This window comes from Melospiza georgiana, chromosome 9 (genome assembly GCF_028018845.1).
Source record: "Melospiza georgiana isolate bMelGeo1 chromosome 9, bMelGeo1.pri, whole genome shotgun sequence".
Classification (NCBI taxonomy): Eukaryota; Metazoa; Chordata; class Aves; order Passeriformes; family Passerellidae; genus Melospiza; species Melospiza georgiana.
Window position 1 is genome coordinate 23,527,398 of NC_080438.1, and position 20,106 is coordinate 23,547,503.

The window sequence follows — 20,106 nt, forward strand, 5'->3', positions numbered from 1 at the left end:
GGATTATATGCTTTGTGTAACTTATTATAACACCACACCCTTGTCCTGAGCTGTGTGCAAGTAGTTTGGCTTTTGTTTTCAAATTGTTTCTAGCCCTTGAGCATTTGAAGAAAGTCTTTAAAATATTAACCAATACAGCTGTCATCTTCCTGTGTTTCCAGACATTTTACAATAGGAAACAAAGAACAAAACCCTGCAACAATAGCTCAGAGGTATGAATTGCCTCATTCATCTCACTGGAATGTTCAAAAACATTAACTATTTTTTGACTGATTCAGCAGAAAATGTGCTGGCAGATAATAAGCTTATGTCTGATCCAGGGGAGATTCAGGGACTGAGAAAGGTTTTATTTTTCAGCACAGTAAAGCAGCACCTTTCCTGAAAGGAAGCAAATACCCTTGTTGATGGAAGAGGCTGCGTGAGAGGAGAAATTCTGGCTGAAAAGGAGCTGCTGCCTTCCTCTCTCTGTACTGCTTCAAAACAGCACATGGTTTATCTCAGCCCAATTCTGTAATAAATTAATTAGCAATCAGTGCCCACTCAAACATACCAAGAACACTGCAGTCCCTAGGATGTGACTGGGAAAGGCCCAGGATTTCAGGAGAGGGTGTTTTGATCTCTGCTTTAACACTCAGAACAGGAAAGGCAAGGTCAGCACCAGGCTGAACTGCTGCTGAGACAATGCCATCACTAAAACAAAGTTTGTTCCAAAGCCTGTGAGAGAATGCTGATGCACCTAAAAGGGCAGTGAGAAAACACATGGCTCCACCATCATCCCACTGTCCTCCCACCAGGAATGGTGGGAATGGGAATGAATCACCACTTCCAGCCAATTCTTCACCTTGTGCAATATTATCATCACAAGGTTATGGAAAAGAGCTGCTTCATTAATAGACTGGAGTCTTGGTGACAGAAATTTATGTGTTCATTCAGAACAAAGTAAATTATTTCTGCTTATCCCACCACCCAGTATCAGACTCCTGATGAGTTCAGCAGTAGGTGAACCACTGAACTTCAAGTTAACAATTTTTAACAATGACTGGAAAGCCACATGTGTCTTAAATAAAGGCAGCATTAGTCAAGTGAAGATTAATTTTTTTTAATGGAAACTTTGACCTTTATCAGCAGTATGTAATTTTAAATAAATAGAAAACAGAGATGAAAAAAATTACAAGTCTTAAAAGTGCCAGCTTTCCCCTGTTTCCTTCAAAGATTTCATGATACAGAGAGTTACATGTGCCATTTTGGCTGAATTCAAAATAATTTTATGCAAAGTAAAGCCAAAGTTATACTTCCCTTCCCCACAGACACAACCCACAAACAGGAATCCAACCATTTCAGCAAACTTCTAAAAATTAGTGCTTTAGATCTGTTACCCCTGCTCTGCCACACACATTATCAGTGGCTCACAGTTGGCACAAACATGGAAAAAAGTCTGTTTTAAAAAGTTAACAAAAGAACACTTAAGTAAAAAATCACCACTGTTAAAAATTATATAAAAATACATCTTGGGCTCAGGTTGATTCACCTTCAATATGCTCTAAAATCACATTTAGCTGTAAACAAAAATGCACACATATGTCTGTGCTGATCAGCACTGCCTCAGCCAGGCACTTTGAGGTGGCTGTCCCTGAGCTGGCTGAAAGTTCTGCAAGTTTTACACTGTACAACAGAGTGACCTCTTCAAAGAGAGCTCAATCTGTGGTTTCCTGTGCTCCTTTACAGAGAGGGCCCTCTTGATTTGAAGCAGTGGTTGCAGCCATCTCAAGGGATGTTCAGAACAGCTTTGGTAATTGCCTGAGTTGTTTGACATCAAGAATGGTGCCAACAGAATTGATGCTGTTTGACTGGTTTAACATTTCAAGGGTTGGAGTGTGCAGATTTCCACGAAAGGCCTGAGTATCTCCTTCATCTTTCCTGACAGGTTGTTCAGTGAATTCAACCCTCCCAGGTAACAATCTGGGTTTTGATTTTAAATCCTTCAGGAACTGAAGTGGGTTTTCATTTGCTTGATCTGTTCTGGGAGGGAAAATTTCATTTGTAATGTTTCTTAACACAGGGTTGTTTAATTCTGGTGAAGCATTAGCCAACTCTCTGCTGTGACTTTTTAGGTGTATGGGAACCCTTCCATCCACTCTTTTGGGTAATTCAGTCTGGTGGCTGAAGCTGTCCAATGCAGGGGCACAGTTTTTGTTTGGCATGCTTTTGCTTTTGGCAGTGCCAAAATTGCCATCTTGAGCCTGCAGCTCCTCTTCATCCTCACTGCTGTCACTGCCCTGTATCAGCCCATATCGCTTCATGTACTTCTTGGTTGCAAAGGACATGTTGTTGGGAGAAATTAAACTCAGACCCACCATGCTCTTGTCTGCATTTGTTTGCAGGATGTCCTGGAAGGAGAAATCTGTGGGAGGGTTCCGGCCTGAGCGGCTGAGGGACAGCCGGGATAACTGATTCTCACTGAGGTACTTCAGGGCTATGGCATTGGCCTCCATGCTCAGATCAACAACGTTGGGACACACGCTGACATTGGCAAGTAACATGGAATTTAACCCAGGCACCACTGCTTCAGGACTTATGCACGCCAAGATGCTGAAATAAAGCAGCAAAAAGTTACCTTAGCATTACAGGAAAAGCATCAATTTCACAGTTTTGCTCACTGTACTGATTTCTCCTTTTTTCCTGAACACGGCCTCATCAGGACTGAGATCATATTATCTGCACATAATTAAATCTAGCTACTCACCCCCATAAGTATCTAAACACTGCCAGAGGATGGATGATATTCCCTTCTCCTTCAATGCACACTACTCTCATATGAGCAGTCACCCATCTCTAGCAGGTTACAGTGCTGGTTTTTGGTTTTAAAGCAAGTTTGAACTCTTGGTCTTTTCTCACCAGTGAACGAGACATTATGTGTGTCTGATCCTACAACTCTAAATTCTACCATTCAGCCCAAATTTTATAGCTAGAAATACAAGCCAAATGACTGAGACCAAGAATATCTTTCCCAATGCATGGTAATTCCAGGATTTTTACAGAAACTCTGACATAGCATCTGTTTCCAGAAGCCTACAAGGTTCTAGTTTTTGAAGTACCTTCAAATGAGGAATGTTCATTTGTTCTGTTGCCTGGTGCAGCAATTTCTTGTATACATATCATGTGTTTGAAGACCAAAAGAACAAGCTCTGGTGCACCAGTAATGGTTGTAAACCATTGCATTTAGCTCACACATCATATATTAGTTCATAAACCTAAGCTCCTCATATTAAGAATTAAGAGGCTTCCTATTTCACTGAGCACAAATTCTGAAGTTTGCCCAGGGAAAATAAACTGGCTCAGCAACAACAACCACTTATTATGCTATGGAGCTGCACTGTTGTTTCCTTCTCTACTGAGCTGTAGATCTTTTCTCAGAATTGTTTATCAGTCTTGAAAGTGGCAGAAGGAAGAACTCCACCCCACTCCCCAAGTTTGAAGGAAAAAACCCCAAGAGTTCAAGTTTTGCCTTACAGGTTCACATGTTAGCATGTTATTCACATTAAAAGAACACTGACAGACTCCAGCCAGGAAGGCAGTCCAGAAATCCCAGAAAATCACCCAATAAAACACAAGTGAAAAGGAGAGAAAAGAGGTTAGAAACTGTATGACTACAAACAGCTTTTGACACATGGCTGAAGAGAAGATTAATTAGGAGGTGGTGAGATTTTTTGTTTACATAACAGCTACACACTAGGATCAAGAAGACAATAAGGATGAAAGTGAAGCTGTACCAGGCAGTCAGCCTATGCCTACACAGCTATGCAAGTAAATTCCTGTGCCTAAAAACCCTCCTTCAGAAGTTACTTCTCTGTTCCTTCCTCTGTTTCAACAAGGCTGTTGCTTCCCTCCCCAGCACTTTCTCTGCTCAAGGCACAGCACCCACAATAACAAGCAATTAGGACAGAACCAGTTTTGATTAGATACCAAAGACACAGTAAGAATTTCACTGGTAAAGAGCAAGACAAAGGTTAAGAAGCAATGACAAAATACCAGGTCCAGAGCTGCTCTGGAATACTTGGAGACAGACCAAAGAATTGCCCATAGCTTCCTTGTTATTCTAGGGAATTCCCTGCACAGCCCTTTAAGAATCACCAGATGCTCTAACAGCAAGAGGGTTGTGTGCTATTTAAATATTCTGAGTTTTTCTAGCAGATCTCTTAAACCTATCTGAAATGCCCATAGCATGAGCCAGCATTTCAATTTTGCAGGAAATGCAGATCAAGGTGCACCCAAATCCCAGTGGCAGTGAGCAGTCTTCTTCTGACTCATTGAGCCAAATCTTCATTTTCAGTTGGATCTGCACATTACTACTCAAAACCACCAGCATTTTTTACCTGGCATTGTCCACTTTGTGTGTATTTTCCTTCATACTGCCAGGTGAGTTCACAGTCACTCCAAGGCTCCTCAGCTGTTTGAGTGTTGCACTAAGGACACTTTCTTTGTCCACCTCTCCTGTGTGAGTCTCTGAAGCCACTTCTGCTGTACCATCAATATCCTGATATGTAGGACCATCATCAACAACAAATTCTGATTTTAAAGGCAAATGATCTTGCTCTTCTGAGGTCTTTAAGAGGTGGTTTACTTGGCCCTACAGAAAAAGGAGCACATGGCAAAAACATAATGACATACAGGGACTGTCAAATACAAAATTCCTGACTACACAACTTCAAATACAACTTGATGGATTAATAGCTTATTCTAACAAAGAAGGCAAATTCAGATATAGTTCAGATGCAATCACTTAAACTCACAGCAGTGTAGTCAAACACTGCAACATCTTACACTTCAAGCTTTCTAAAAGAGTCTGTTCTGAATTTAAACACATCACATACTGATATTCTTCAAGATGAAAATATCTGCCCTTTAAGGGACTTGAAGGTAAAATGCTGTGTTATTTTAAAGGCCACTAATTTGGGAAGTTATCAGCTGAGGCCCTTGAATAAAAAAATATTATTCATTAGATAATAGAAAGTAATCCATGTATGCATGAAAGAGAAGTACAAAATAACCACTTAAACATTCAAAAAAATTGAAGAACCACAAACTCAGAGTTTTCTGTAGAGCACAATGTGAATCTGAAAACCACAAGCAGCTTTCACTCCTGCCAACACCACATCATAAGTTCAGCAGGGTGCTGTTCTGACTGTTGCATTCAGTGCAGAATATAAAACGTGCATGAGTTACCAGTAAGTCCTGGTAAAGCTTCAGCTCCTCTGAGGGCTGCTGAGGCAGCAGCGGGGTGGGTGCCTCCGAGCTCTGCTCGCTTGTTACCACCACCTGGCTCCTGGCTCCCTCCGATGGCTCTTTCTGTAAACACACACTGGCACTGTCCTCCAAGGATGAGCCATGAGCAAGTGCCTGGGAAACGTTTCCAGTTCTGGAACAGAACACCAAGATAGCTACATATTTCCTTGAAACAGCAAAAGCATCGTTATTACTATATGTACTTAGTTTGTTCATGAACATCAGAAGAGGAGAACAATCGATCCTAAGGGGTTTTAGTTTTGCCTGCTGCTCAAGGCTTTGCCCCTTTCTGCAGTCAAAAGTTTCAAAAGTAATTTGAAGACTGAAGAAATAGACTTCCAACTGTGGAACTACAACAGCCTGACTAGTTTTCCAAAACATGATTTGAAAGTGGCAATGGCATCTCTGGACTAGCCAAAACTCAGTGACACACCATGACTTAAACCTGATGAAAGGAAAATTATTAACAATTTGGAATTTATGTTTTCAGCAGACCACTTATAAGCCTTTAGAAGCAAATATCTTCTGTATGCTCTGACACATGACTTATTTAAAAAGCTGCTTTTACCAAGGTACATAACTTCCCATGGGATTCCTGTGGCAGTTTAAAAACCTCTCAAAGACAGTTACAAGTACACACATGCACACTGAGCATCACAAACACCTAGCTGAAATATTTTTCAACAGGAGATGTGCAAGAGGAGCTACAAAGGCTAAACACTGAATGAGTTACAACACAATGCTCTGCATGCCCCTCACTGGTGTGTGCATTGCATAAGCCTTTGGAGACCAGACATATCAATACTACTATCATCCCAAGAAGATCCTCAAGCAACCTCCTCCCCCTTCCTGTTCCTCCTGAGGAGACAAGTGTAAGATAAGGGAATTTCAGAACTCAACTGATCAATTGCCTGTGTTGAAAGTGATAAGATTTAAAGCACGTGACATACCAGATAGTCAATGTAGGTTATCAGCTACTGTTACACTAGCAATTATTCATCATTCCCAAAAAAGTTCCCCTCCTCCTCAAAGGAATCTGGGTGATGCTCTACATTCTCACAATAAGATACTTTAAAGCTATTTTACTGGTTTATGAATCCAAGTTGAAGAGAACCTTAAGATGGCATTGTCCAAAAATACAATGTTCATAAGACTGATCTGAATCCATAAAATTTCTGGTAGCAGTATATGTTTGCAGACAGCACTTTAATCAAGGACTATAAATAGTTAAGTTATAGATTCATTACTATCATTTTTCCCAATAGGACCATTTTAGGAGCCTAATTTAACTGGAAGGGCATTCCCCCTCCTTTGGCTTTTTATTCTTAGGCAATATTAGATCACTAAAGTGCTAAATTGTTGAGCTATCCCTACATAGAAATAGCATGCATATAGATAATTAAAAATATTTCAAAAACCACTTCCCAAATTAGTCTGAGATTAGTCACTGCACTATAAAGCAACTGAGCTCAAAAATAATTAACAGCAGTGAAGTCAGTATCTGCATGCACCACTCACAAAGTAATCAGGCATAAAATAAAGAGAAATTCAAGGAACAGCCACATATAAACACCTCATCCCAAGCCCCTCCGAACTGGAAAGGTTCTGAATGCTGACAAGGAAAAGCCACTGTAGGAAAACAACTGAGTATAGCAGCATCCCCTTTTCCAGTCAGGATTTAAGGTAAGAAAAGGAATGCTGCCAGCACAGTGCATGCTTTTCTAAGTTAAAGGCTTTTGCCATCAGCTGCTGCTGACAGGTAGCTAAACCTGCATGACTGATAAATGCAGACTCTAAAGGCAGATGTCTTTGGTGAGCTGTACAATTCAAAGCATAATTAAAAAATACAGAAGGGAGAGAACACAACAGCTGAGGTCAGACTATTTATAACTCCTGAAGGAAAAAATATTACAGAAGTAATAACTTACATAAGGCAGTCCAGCACATTATGTGAGCACAGGGTGTTTCTGTTACTTACTGGGGAGTGTTCTGATTAGCTCCTTCTTCCACAAGGTGAATACTCTCTACAAAGCTGGGCATGTCAACCACCCTTAAGGATGAAGCAATGCTTGTATTACTTGCATCTTGCTCAGCATTAATTGAAATGTTTATGTCCTCCTTAGAAATCTCTCCATCTTCTTTTTTCCCTCGTGGTATGGAGTTGCCTTGTTTTTCGGAGGCTGTATTCCAAAATAAACTAGCACCTAGGACAAAATTAGAGGTTTAACTATTTAGGAAGAGTCATTACTTTTTTTGAGACTCTTTGGCTTTCTACAGCTAGAGGAATAACTTTCTCCCATTCATGTTTCTTTCACTATTTAAAAAGTGATCTACAGTTTAAATCAGCTAAAAGCTGCCAAAACATCATTCAAGTCCTAGTTTCTTCCAAAGTATACTTGATGAAAATAAATGGTTGCATTAAATAACTTTAATGCATTGACCTTGAGCCTGTTTCAAAGTTTCCTCCAGACTAAGCACAACATTTCCATGGATTTAGCAGGAGCCAATATGTTAATATGCAGCTGTACAGACACAGCTGCATAACTCTCCTAAACTAAAGCAAATACAACCTCCTCTTCATGCATGATTTACAAACAACATCAATAATGTATATATTGGCATAGAAATGATTACTTTACAAAACAGTGTATTAAATAAAAAAAGATGTGGAGTTACACGTCAACAAGACAACATTTTAAATAAAACAGCTTTCTAAGCCTATTGGAAAAATAACTCTTTCAGTGATGGCAATCAAAGACAAAAGTAACTCCAGCCTAAACTTGCAAATAACACCTCAACAACTTAGGTGTTTTTTGGATCTAGGCGCATGTTTGCACAACTCCTTTCTGCAAAAACATTTCCTTCATGGCCCAAGGAAGCCCAGAAACGTCCAGAAGGAAGCGGTGCCAGTCTGTGCTAACGAATGAAGCGTTACCTGTGCTCACGGCAACGCTCACGCTCCTCCTGGGGCGCGGTGGTGGCGAGGTCTGGGTTTCCATGGACACCAGCTCCCCGGCCTTCTCCCCCTTCTCAGCTGCCTCTGAGGAACCCTCCTGGCGAGCCTGAGCCTCCAGCAGGCGCTGGATCTGTAACAGTCACCGCAAAGTTAGCATCTGCACAAGAAAATATCAGCTGTGACAGGCAAAGGGGAATTAATCGGGTTCTGCTAAGATCTGGATTCAAACAGGCTGCGCTGCCACAGCAGCCTGAACACCTTCCAGCTGTCAGCAGTGCACGCAGCATAAATCAAAACACCAATTTTGATGTTGGCAGAGGTAGCAAAGAAGATCTTTAAGCACATTGGCAGAGGCAGCACCAAGACAAGTTGGGTAAAGCCGGTTTGCACCACACTTGCTGGAAGTATTCCCTCCCTTTCATTCACATACAAAGCCTATTAACCGACTTACCAGCCAAGCATTTATGTGCCAACTGTCCCTACACCAACTTTGTATTAATTACAAAGCTAAGCAATTAAATGATAAAATTAAGGTTGCCAGGCAATCTTCTCTTAGGATTTTCATCCACCCTGTTCAACGATTAGCTTGCAGCTCCAGGGAGAAATACAGTAACAGTGAAGGCTGCAGTAAGGAGGGGTTTCCCACATGCACAACCCATGCTTCAGGAGCTTGACTTTACAAACAGGAACTATACCAAAAACAAATTCCAGCTGTCATTTTCTAGTTCAAGTACTGCAAACTTTTCTGTTTGTATTATTCATCACCAGCAGCAAAATTTAAACTCTGTCTCTTCAGCCCCAAATCATACCCTGCAAAATACAGGGCCAGTAGGTTCATCAAGGGACTGGTGTTTTGAAGAAACTTAACTTGGTGAGGCAACAGAGCACAGCAAGACCCCCAAGGTCCAGTTTTCCAGCATAGAAAAGATCTCGTGAACCAGGAATTGATGTAGACAACTTAAGTTTTCAAAGCAACAGCTCAGGGAGCTGCTGGTTTGAAGGTGGAAAAAGCAACATATGAGAACATTCTGTGCTTCATTATTTACAAAAATTCCAAAGCCTATAGTCGATGCAATATTTTTTTTACATGGACAAGCATGAAAGCAGAAAAGCATTTATACAGAAAGTGTATCAGTTTGCATTACAAACAATCTACTAAAAATAAACGTTCATGTTGTGGAAATATCACAGAAATAAACGCAAAATTTAATTAGATAAAAGTAAAATAATTTTTAAAGGGACATCAGTTGGTAAGGCTAATTAAGTCCCCTTTCCATGCCCAAACTGCAGCTGGTATGACAGGCTCCCTTGTTCCAACACGGATAGACAACAGTTAATTTAATTCCTTTAGCAGGGGAACTATCAAAGCATAGTCACTGAGAGGGCAGAGGAGAAAGCTGACATTTCCACAGACCTGAGCTTGCAGTAATTTGAGTTGTCTGTCCTGCTGGGTGAGGAGCTGGAATGCATCTGGAGATAATCCCATCATGCCATTATCTGATGGAGCTGCAGGAGCAGGCGTGTGCAGGCACGGGGCGTGGGCTGCACAGCACTGCACGCTCGAGGGGCTCGCACTCGATGCCATCCTCATCCCAGCTGATAAGCCATTGTCATGAGAGCAGCTCCCTGTTTTCCCAGGATATCTCACATTTATAGGGCTGCTCGTGGCATACGCTGGGTTGCAGCAAACGTTTGGGCAAATGATGTTTTGATGGAACACTGCACAAGGATTTTGCTGAGCCACCTCCGGTGGGATTTCCGCTCCGTGACCGGGGCTCATTTTCCCAACTCCTTGCCATGGGGTTATGGGATTGTACTGGACAGAAGCAGTGCACTGACAGCTGCATGCTGGACAGGAAGGCGGCACTTGAACTGGCACCTGCAGGTCTGGTGGCTGTCTGCAGCTCTGTGGTGACAAAGCAGAGTTGTGCAGGACTGGCTGTGTGGCAGCAGGAAGCTGCTTGGAACCAGACACTGATGCTCTCCTAGGCAGAGGCTCTCCCTGTGGTGTGACACTCTCAGGATTTAACACAAGTTTTTCCAAAGGCTTTCTGGGGTGGTGCACAGACGCATCTGGGGAAGGCCCACTACAAGGAGTTGAAGGAGAAGATGATCCTGAACTTTTTCTTGATTGGGGGGAAGCCTTTTTACACTGCACCTGCTGCTGTAGTAGAGCTTGATTTCCTCTGCAAGGCATTGAAGCTGGAATTTTCTGGTTTATAGGATTTGGTAATCGTCTCAAAGAGGGATCTCCCACATTAGCAGGAAAGTTCTGCCTGTCTTCAGAGTGCTGGCTGGGGTGACACGTAGGTCTCATGCAACACTTCTTTTTCACAGGCTGATTTGGCACTGTGGGCAGACTTTTAGCACCTGAAGTTCCCACAGGCTTAGATGATTGTCCTGGTTCTATGAAACTCCCATCCAAAATAAGTGACAGCTCTGGCACTGAAGGAAAAATTCTGGTAACCTGCAAGGACAATTACACACATAGATGATAATTTAAAAATATTGTCTGCTCTTTGAATGCATAATTTCCTCAAATAAAATGTTTTCATTTAAAAATCAATATATGATGATTATCAGCTTCCAAACCAAACACAAGTCAAACACATTCCTTAAAGACTGGAGAATCCAGAAAAAGCAGCAAGATCTCTAGGACCATTCTTAAAGGAAAACTACTTTTATATAGTGTAACAGCCCTGTCAGCCAAATGAATGCTCCATGTCATTTGGGAGTACATGTCAGAATATGGATATTTCCCTTCTAGAGGTGGACTCTGTGTCCCTTCTTACTACTCTCAGATCCAAGAGATAGCTGCAATAGGACATATTTTATACACAATTATCACATCCTTCTAGACCTATGCTGTACAAGGGCTGGTATTTATTGTATTTGTACACATTTCAGTGAAAAAAGGACAGAGCAGATCTTTTGGGTAAATGAAATAAACCACAAGAGCTGGCTGTCTCTATCTCAGACACTACAGCTCTTCCATTCAACAACAGTGAGATTCCTAAAATAGAAACTACTCTGTTTCCAAATCACAGCATGTACAGGAATTTAAAATGTCTAAAATCCTGGAAAATGGCAGATTAGCTACAGGAGTGGGACCCATGGTTAATTTCTTTAATTCTGCTTTCCCTTGCTAGGACATTGAGAGAGAGAAGCTTTTCTCTACAGTTCCCTTACAATAAGTTTTGCTGCTCTAAGTGTCACATCTGAGATACCCAGAGCAACTATTTATTATTTAGTTACCTGTTGACTCACTGGGTGAGGACTTGGAATTGGTCTGGGGGATAAATCCTCATCTTCCACACCAGAGTCATGATCACTTGCTGACAACTTGCTGGGTGAAGAGCCTTGGGGAGGACTGAAACCAAAATAAAGCAAAGTAAAAATGCCTGCTTGTTAGAATTGGCAGCAGTAACATGAAACTTCACATTTTTCAATGTGCCATCTACAGTGCATAATGTTTTTAAGAAGCAGCTGCTATCCATCTTCTCCCTGGTTAGCTGGGGAGTTAACCAAGCAAACCGTTCTAAAACCAAACAATGAAAATAGAAAAGCTGCTTTTGGGCAAGAAACCCTCCCTCCCCACAGCATCACACAAACACAGCTTTTAAGTGACATTCTAACAGCAAAGCAATGATATATAGTAAAAAAATAGGAGGTGTTACAGTAAAGATTTTAATATTGTTTGAAGGAAAATAAAGGCCATCTTCTAGTCATAGATAAAAATTTGATGGATAAGCCAGGTTCTTAAAAAAAAAATCACTAAGTTTCAAACTATCCAGGTCTTGGAGCTCTGAAAAGTGAGAAGGAAAAAAAGAAATTTTTTTTACTTAAGTAGATTTCAATTAGAGATTTGCTTCAAAGGACAGAGCTCACTTAAAGCTTAATAGAGTGAACTAAGCCTCATCAGTGAGGAAGCCTTTTTAGAAACATCCACTGTATAAATTAAAACCACCAGTACCAAGTAGTTTTTTTTGGAATACAGACATCTTGACCATCTTACTTGAAAAATACTAACTCTAGGAATAAATAAAAGCACATACACACATTTTAATGCAATAGAATGTATGCACAGCACAACTGACACATAGCACAGATCAGATCAAACTCCTCAACCAATAAATATTTAATTTTTGCTCATAAATGGCATTGCAGAGATTTACCTTTTGATTGGAAGTTTCTTGCAAATTCTGCTGAAGAACTCAGTTTCTGCATTTTGGTTTTCTGCACTCAACTCAAATTGGATAGGGCTCTTGTCTGATGCTTCAACGTTCTGGAATGAGATGTTCCATATTTGTGAGGCAGGAAACCTTCAGACTTTTAATCAGTGAGGTACTACTCCCAAAGAAACAGCTTTAAAGACATTTATATGATTATTTGCTGCTTGTCCCCTACTTGCAAATTTTTCAGCACTACAAGGAAGCAGACAACTTCCCTTCCTGTTTAACAGTGTTCCCCTGCTACTCTGTAAAGTAGTTGGGCTAATTATAGCCATGAGCAGATGCTTCCTCACTGTAACTGCTCAGATACTCCTCCAGGGCTGCCACCACTACAGGAAACAGCAAACGTTCCTGTACTGCCTCACACACCACAGCTGGGCAGCTCCTGGAGACAACAGCAGTGAGCTTCTGTGGAGAGATGTGTCATCTTAGAAAGCTGAGCTGGCCCTAGGCTAAAGGGAGAAGGCAGCCCTGACAAGGAAATTCAGTTGGGAAGAGAGCTGAGCACACAGCACAGCACACACATTACACTCACTGCTTCTGACAGAGCATAGCAGCATTTACTGAGCAAATTAACAGCTCAACTTCATGTTCTGCACAAGCCTTGGAAAACACATAAGGAACTGAGATTTCCTAGAACTTCCTCAAGCCTTACTAGCCATCTCCCAGACTTCTACCATCAAATTCTTTCAGAGAGTTACTTTGCACAAAGATAAAATTCTCCATTAGTAAAACCGATGAAATTAGTAACCTCTGAACTCCTTTTTGCATTCAATTTCAAGCAAAGCACGACACTCAGCTTTGCTCTCCAGCAAGCATTACCCACAGCAGCTGTCAGATGTGGCCAAGCTGAACACAGCACATCAGAGTAACAAATGCTGCAGGAAGTCTGAGTCTCTGCTCACAAGGCCAGAAGGTCACTAGTAGGAAGGAACACTAACCAAGGCCAACACAGCATGATATACTTAAAAGACAGATGCTTAATGCTATTAGAAAAGTGAGCAGTGCTGCCTTTGGAAGTAATTTCGCAATTTGAGGGACAAATGATGTAGCTTTATAGAGCTACATAATTTTCAAACACTGCAGATCCATTTGGGACACATCATAATGACTCTTTTAAGGCAAATTTTGAAGCACCACGGTGCAGGAGGAAAGCAAGACACTTACTTTGAACAGGTGAACTGTTTCATGGCAAGTTATGATCTGAAACCCCAGCTCAGTCTGCCCACTGCATGGAACACACTCATAAAACTCTGGTTCCTTGTGTGTCAATGAATAAAGCACAACAAGAAAACTCCTAGATTCTGAAAAAACCCTAAAATAGAAGAAAAACACATCTTTAAATAACTTAAACATGAAGAAAGCCCTTAGATTTACAATACAGTGAACAAATTTTCACATAGTTTAGCAAATTGGTGAATCATAGCATTTTGAGTGGTGCTTAGCTAAAGATAGTGCAAAGGGATTTATGACTGTAGCCACATGCAAGAACCAAAGAAAAGTAGAGAAATAGGAATAATCCAAGTCCTTTGTATTTCAAACCTTTACTATCACTTAGTACTTTAAATGAATTCCTGGAAGAGTTCAAACATAATAGAAGAAAACATCTGTAAGAATGATATTGTGTTTTATTTTCTTTTTAGTTTTCAGTTAAGATGCATTATAAAGACACTTAATGACTCAGTTACCCCTAAATATTCAAAAAACGTTAATTAGCAAAATGATAATTTTTTTTGGAAAATTTTATTGAAGGGTTTTTTTTCTATAAGTTGAGACTAGTGAGTAACAACAATCAGCATTTAACACAATTTCAAGGATAATGACAACAATGTGTGCTTCCAATAAAAGGTAGGACTAATTTCAGAACAGTTTTTCTTTTTATAGTACTTGTAACATGCTTGTTAATGGCTTTTTTTGTTTGCTTTTTCATTAAATAATATATGCAATAGAAAAAGCAGTAGAAACAGGATGCTTGAAAAACACATTCATGCAACTTCAAAGTTTACTTACAACTTAAAGAGTTAAAAATGTATGATGCACAGATTAAGCAGTTAGCCTGCAGAGGTTAATGCTGTTTGCATGGTTCATCAAATCCCCCTAATCCACTTCCATGATGGCATCAGTTAAAGTTAATGAGAGTCAAGCATCCAACTTGCCTATCTAATAATCTAATTGGTCTCTTATCTGTGTTTGGACATATTTCAGTTGTTAAGGGAAAGAAGTCTATTTTGTAATTGCAGACACATCTGTTCAGCAAACATGGTTGCATTTCACAATTTAAAAACAAATATGGGCAATCAGAAGAAGTGCTTATGCATACAGCATATTCTAGAGTCTCATTTACCTGAGGTGCAGTTTCAAACTACTAACACCTGAACTCTCTCCCAGCTCCACACAAATAGAACTCAGCAAATGTTACAAATGAGAAAATCTAGACAGTGAGGAATGATTATGCTCTAACATCACAATCAAAAAATACCCCAGAATGCAAACACTCTTAAAAAACAACCTGAACATTTAACAGGAAGTCTAACAGGATAGCATAGGTAGCAAACCAATATGTTTCAATATGTTGGTCAGACACAACCAGGAAGACAACTTATCTCAAAGAAAATACCCCTAAGAAAAGCTCAAAAACAAAACCCCATCACTGTTCAAACTACTGTTTCCTGCTTGTGGCTTCTCATTTAAACCAAAATGCAGTGACCTCAAGGATATTAATGTTCACCCTCTCCTGACTTTGGGATATCAGCTCAACTTTTCAACATTTCAGTCACAGAAAATTTTTATGCAGAAGCCAAAACCAAAACTAACATTTAAACCAGACAGCCTTACCTCTATACAACACAGAATTTCCTCAAATATCTTTGAGCAGAGCCTATGCTGTCATGCATTTCTGTGGAATACTTTTTTAGGTACTTCTATGTTTTACCTATAAAAGTGACTTGCCTTTCTTGGATTGAAGAACTGAACAAATACCGCAAGCAACAGGCCCAGACTTGAGGACTATAGATATGAGTAACTCCACTCAGCCAACTAGAAATAAGAAAAAAAAATCTAATTAGAGACAGCTGTGGTACCAAATTTTTGCTATGTAATCCCTCAGATACATCTCAAATCAATGTGTGTATTAATCTGAACACTTACACTCCAACTAATGGCAGAGCATAAGCCTTGGGATCAGACTCAAGCAGTAAAATCAATTTCCTTGTTTGGTCCATAGTAAGGTAGCTGAAAGAAAGCAAAATTTGGGTTGTTTTACTATTTTGGAAGGCAGTTTTTCAGAAAAAAAAAATCTTGAAAAGTACAAGTTTAGAAAATACTGTGAAAAAAATAACAATTAAAGATCAAAACTATTCTTACTCCACACTTCACAGCAGCTCCCCAGCTTTTCAGCAATTCCCTGTGTGTCAAAGAGTTATCAAGGACAAAACTTACATAGTACTATTTGTAGTATTTTTGTGAATACTAGAATTAGTGTTCATAACAAATCCCCAAGTACAAGCCATGTTAAATTTGAAGAGTAATTTGCAGAGAGGCATTCATAAAGTCCCTGTCCAAATAAAATGACATTCAGTTATTTCAAATTATTTCCCTGATCTACCCCTGGTTCATCCTCTTAAATTAGTTACCAGTCAGAATGATGACTTCTCAATACCATCTCAGAAGCACAAAAAGAAAGCTTTGGTTTGCATTCATCTGCTTTTCATTGTAGGGCAAGCACCTATGGTGTTTAAAAAGCTGGAAGCCATTTACATTTATTATGTTAACTAGAGGTGTGTTCTGCCACTTTCACTGAAGCCAAAAGAATTTCTACTCAGCCAGTTAATGTTTTTGCTCCACCCCATTTCCTGTTTCTTGTTCATAATTTTAATACATTTCCAAGGCCAGAACACATGCCGTGTTTATGCCAGTTATTTTACTAAAAAGCAAAGTACAGTTGAAATCTCTCCTACCCACCTCCTTTAGGAAAGGCAAGAAACTGACAGGCAACTTTTACAGCTTTAGCACCACGCTTTACTCACCCACATTTGTAAGTTCCTTGAACTTGTGCAATATTCATAGGACTGGTCAAATTTCTTGCTAGGGCTGTTGGAATAATCGGGACAGACTTCACAGGGGTGTATTCCAAAATATTGGCCAGAGTAAGAGAAGCCCAGTAAAAATTAAAGTGTAGATTATCCAGGTTTTCTGTGAAAAAAATGTGAGCTCTAACAGTGAGCAGTTTAGAAAGATCCAGAGATTCTTTACTGCACAGACTCTGCTGCAGACCCTAGAAGTAAAAAAAAAAAGAGAGTTAAATACATTAAATTATTTCTATGATTATCATGATTCAAGATGCATTACACTAGGAATTCAAATCATTCATCACAGCTATTATTGCAGTAGGTACTATACAAAAACCCATTACCCCAGGTCTCCAAAGCTCACTGCTCTAGTGAATATAATGAATAATGCAGAATACAGTTGAAAATTAGCTATGCACACCTCAGCATTGTTTTATGACGTATTAGAAAACATGGGGTTACTAAATGCTATAAAAATTAATATAATAACAGACAACTGAAAAGCTCAAGCTGATTTTCCAAAGTTTTCTTACTTGCATTCAAGGAATATGTAATTTAATATCTGGATGTATCATCATGAGAAAGTGCAGATGTGAAGCAGGCTTAATTTGCATTTTAAATACACACTACAACAACAATAGAGAAAAGTCTACAGGAGTGGAAAGCATATTTAATAGCTTACAGCAGAGCACACATTTCAGCTATGGCTGTTAACCTACATAGGGCTCCACACGTTTTGGGCGGGTCACTTGCCTAGCAACACTTCAGCAACAACTGCCCAATACTGCAACTGATTAATGATAGTTTTGAGGGGAAAAAAAGACAAAAAAAAAAGCTGTTTTCTCTTGTTTAAGTAAGTTTCCTGCAATTGCTGTTGCTTTGCTGGTTTTGGTGGTTAGACCAGCTGAAACACTTTGGTCAGCCAGCAAGATTTTCATCCAAGATTAACGACTGTGTGATCCTTAAACACCTGTGAGGATTAACTGACTTTACCAGTTTCCAATACACTTTTCAATGACACTCAAGCAGCTCATTTCACACAATTAACTACATGGTCTTGGTTCAGCCCTAACCTTGCTGTGCTGGAAATCAAGCTCTGTGCATAGTCCAGTGTCCTCCTGGCAGAGAGTTCACTGCTTGAGAGACCCAAAAGCTGCTGAGAGCTGCCTACCTTGAAAGCCAAGCTGATATCTTCAGCACTGTGCACTATTATATTATCTGAACAAGGTCCCCAGGCATTAACTGTACATGGAATCAAGAAGTCTCCAGGAAGGGATGCAGTTGGGATTTTGCCTGATCCATCAGCAACTTCTCGGCCAGGATCAAAGCGATCTACTGTCAGCGTTACGCCTTCCCCATCTTCAAAATAAAGAAATAAAGTCAGAGTCCAAGAGAAACAACTCAGCTTAACTACAGCTTAATCAACCAACACTGCCTGTCTACCTCATGTCTAGAATTACCTTCATCTACTGTCAGGGTGCCAAGCAAAAAACAGGACAAGGATTTCTTTTCATTCTGCTTAGCATGGCGGTAGGCAAGCCGCAAGGTTTTCTCCACCAGACATATTTTGGGGTTTCTAAAAAAGAGATAATAAGCAAGTTTAAGTCACAAATTCTTTTTAATGTTTTTTTTTTAAAGTATCACTTATCCATATGGGGAGAAAATAGAAATAAATTTTAAGTTACTTTAAATTGATGCACCTTCAAGCCACTAGACTGTGTTACACAAAGGAAAGGAAACTGAAATTTTTCCAGAGAAAATCCCTATATGCTAATAACAAACACACTGCTTCATCTTCCTTTGGGCCTTGCCATAGAACAGACTAAAAAGACAAAATGAGGCTTTGCATCACACACTCCATAATTTATTTTAAGCTTTAGCTTGCCCCAAAAGGGTATCAATACCTGTAATAGGTGATGTGTGTGCCAATGACATCGCCCATGGGGACTGGGTCCCAAAGTGCACACTTGGACAGAGGGAAACTGAAAGGGACCATCCTTTAGGGAACCAATCTGGGAAGATCAGAGATAAAAAAATGGATTAAGGTACATTGTTATCTTATGATGTTTAAAAGAAGGAAAACAAAGGCATGACACAGTAAGAAAATCAAGAAATAGGATACATAAACTGTTGGTACTTTTTTTTGTTCAAGTCCAGGCAAACAAAGCAGAAACTTTGTCCTATGAAGTTGTCAGAGTTACAGTCAACACAAAACCTTTACTGTCCACCTGACAGTTTCTCTGTGGAACCTTGGAAGACGTGTAGGCCAAAATACAAGCTTGCAGATAAAGCTTAAGGAAAAACTACTTGGATATAGTTTAGGGAGAAAAAGAGTCACCACTGATTTAGCAAATTTAACATTAGATCAGCTTCCCAAAGCCCTGTTTTAGTCTCTGTATTTCAAGTGAGCATTCACACCACTTAAACTTTGAAGATTTCTGAAATAAGGCCTTGGCCTAACTCAAATAGTAGACTTCAAAGAGCCCTGAAGAAATCACTATGTAATCACATTAACTTATTTACACTATCAGGATTAGATTTTCTTGAGGTGCCTAAACAAAGCAACATACAAAACAACTGACAGCCCATATAATTTGGCAAATACCTCAATACCTTTTAGCAAATAAGCAACAAGTCTTTTTGTAGTTATCTCAAGCATGAAACTTTGCTAAGCAAAGGTGCTTCCTCTGCATTTAAACTTGCCAGGAAAGAACTTTACTATAAAGGCAGCCTTCCAAGGAACCAGCCACGATGCTTCCAGCAGCAGTTAATTAACACCCTTTAAAAACCAAATGCCAAACAAGCCTTAAACTTAAATTTGTAGAGGAGGACATTTTTTAAAGCATCAGTGTCTCAACTTGACAAGCACGAAGCAGAAGCCCTCTCTCCCTCCCTCAGCTCTGTATACCCCGAGCCGTGCGCGGCGGGGCCGGAGCGATGCGGTACCTCAGATCCGGGCAGGGCCGCAACTCTGCCCGCTCCTCTTCTCCCTCTCCCCAGCGCGGAGTCCGCCCGGTGCAGCCCCCGGCTCGGCCGGGCAGCGGCCGTGAGAGCGGAGCGGCCCCGGTGACAGCGGCCGCAGCTCCAATCCCAGCGCAGCCGCTCCCGCCGCGTCCCGCTCGCCCCGGCGCCTTCTGCAGCCCCGGCCGGCCCCCTGCCCCCGCCGGCCAATCAGAGAGTTGAACCCGCCCCCGCTGCCTGACGCAACCCAATCGGCTCGCGGCGGGGAACGGCTGGCTCGGCCAATCAGGGCGCGCCCCGGGGAAACCAACCGCCAGCGCGCGCGCAGGGGGTTTAAAAATGCCAGGGGGCGGGGAGTGCGCAGGCGCAGTGCGGCGATGCGGCGGCGTTGCCATGGCAGCGGGGGCGCCGCCGCTGCTGCCGGGCCGGGCCATGCCATGCCGGAAAGGGCGGTGGCGGGGCCAACAATGAACCGACACTCCCGGTCCCGCTGGAGCGCCGCGCCGGCCTCCGCCTTCCCCAGTCAGGGCCTGAGACCGTGAGTCCCCTCAGAGCCGCCGCCGCCAGCCCCGCGCCCACGTGCCCGCCCCGCCCCGCCCGGACCCGG

The 20,106-nt window shown here is 41.1% G+C and overlaps 1 protein-coding gene across 1 annotated transcript; it reads right to left on the minus strand.

Annotated features, from left to right (window-relative positions):
* Positions 1–1,129: 1,129 nt before the first annotated feature.
* STIL (STIL centriolar assembly protein) lies at positions 1,130–18,549 on the minus strand. Its single transcript, XM_058030067.1, has 15 exons — positions 18,443–18,549; positions 17,999–18,114; positions 17,710–17,897; positions 16,497–16,744; positions 15,619–15,702; positions 15,421–15,507; positions 13,639–13,786; positions 12,415–12,524; positions 11,495–11,609; positions 9,654–10,706; positions 8,219–8,369; positions 7,262–7,487; positions 5,224–5,416; positions 4,374–4,627; positions 1,130–2,589 (listed from the first exon to the last, which is right to left on the minus strand). Exons 1-15 carry the CDS (start codon positions 18,532–18,534, stop codon positions 1,776–1,778), a joined length of 3,879 nt encoding a protein of 1,292 aa, XP_057886050.1. The 5' UTR covers positions 18,535–18,549; the 3' UTR covers positions 1,130–1,775.
* Between the last annotated feature and the right edge of the window lie 1,557 nt (positions 18,550–20,106).

Excerpts from the sequence above, each read along its gene's own strand:
- STIL (XM_058030067.1), bottom strand. The coding sequence starts at position 18,534 with ATGGTCCCTTTCAGTTTCCCTCTGTCCAAGTGTGCACTTTGGGACCCA. Across the intron at positions 13,787-15,420 it reads AGTTCTTCAATCCAAGAAAG|GGTTTTTTCAGAATCTAGGA; the intron begins GCAAGTCACTTT and ends CTTCTATTTTAG. Across the intron at positions 4,628-5,223 it reads AGCTTTACCAGGACTTACTG|GGCCAAGTAAACCACCTCTT; the intron begins GTAACTCATGCA and ends CTTTTTCTGTAG.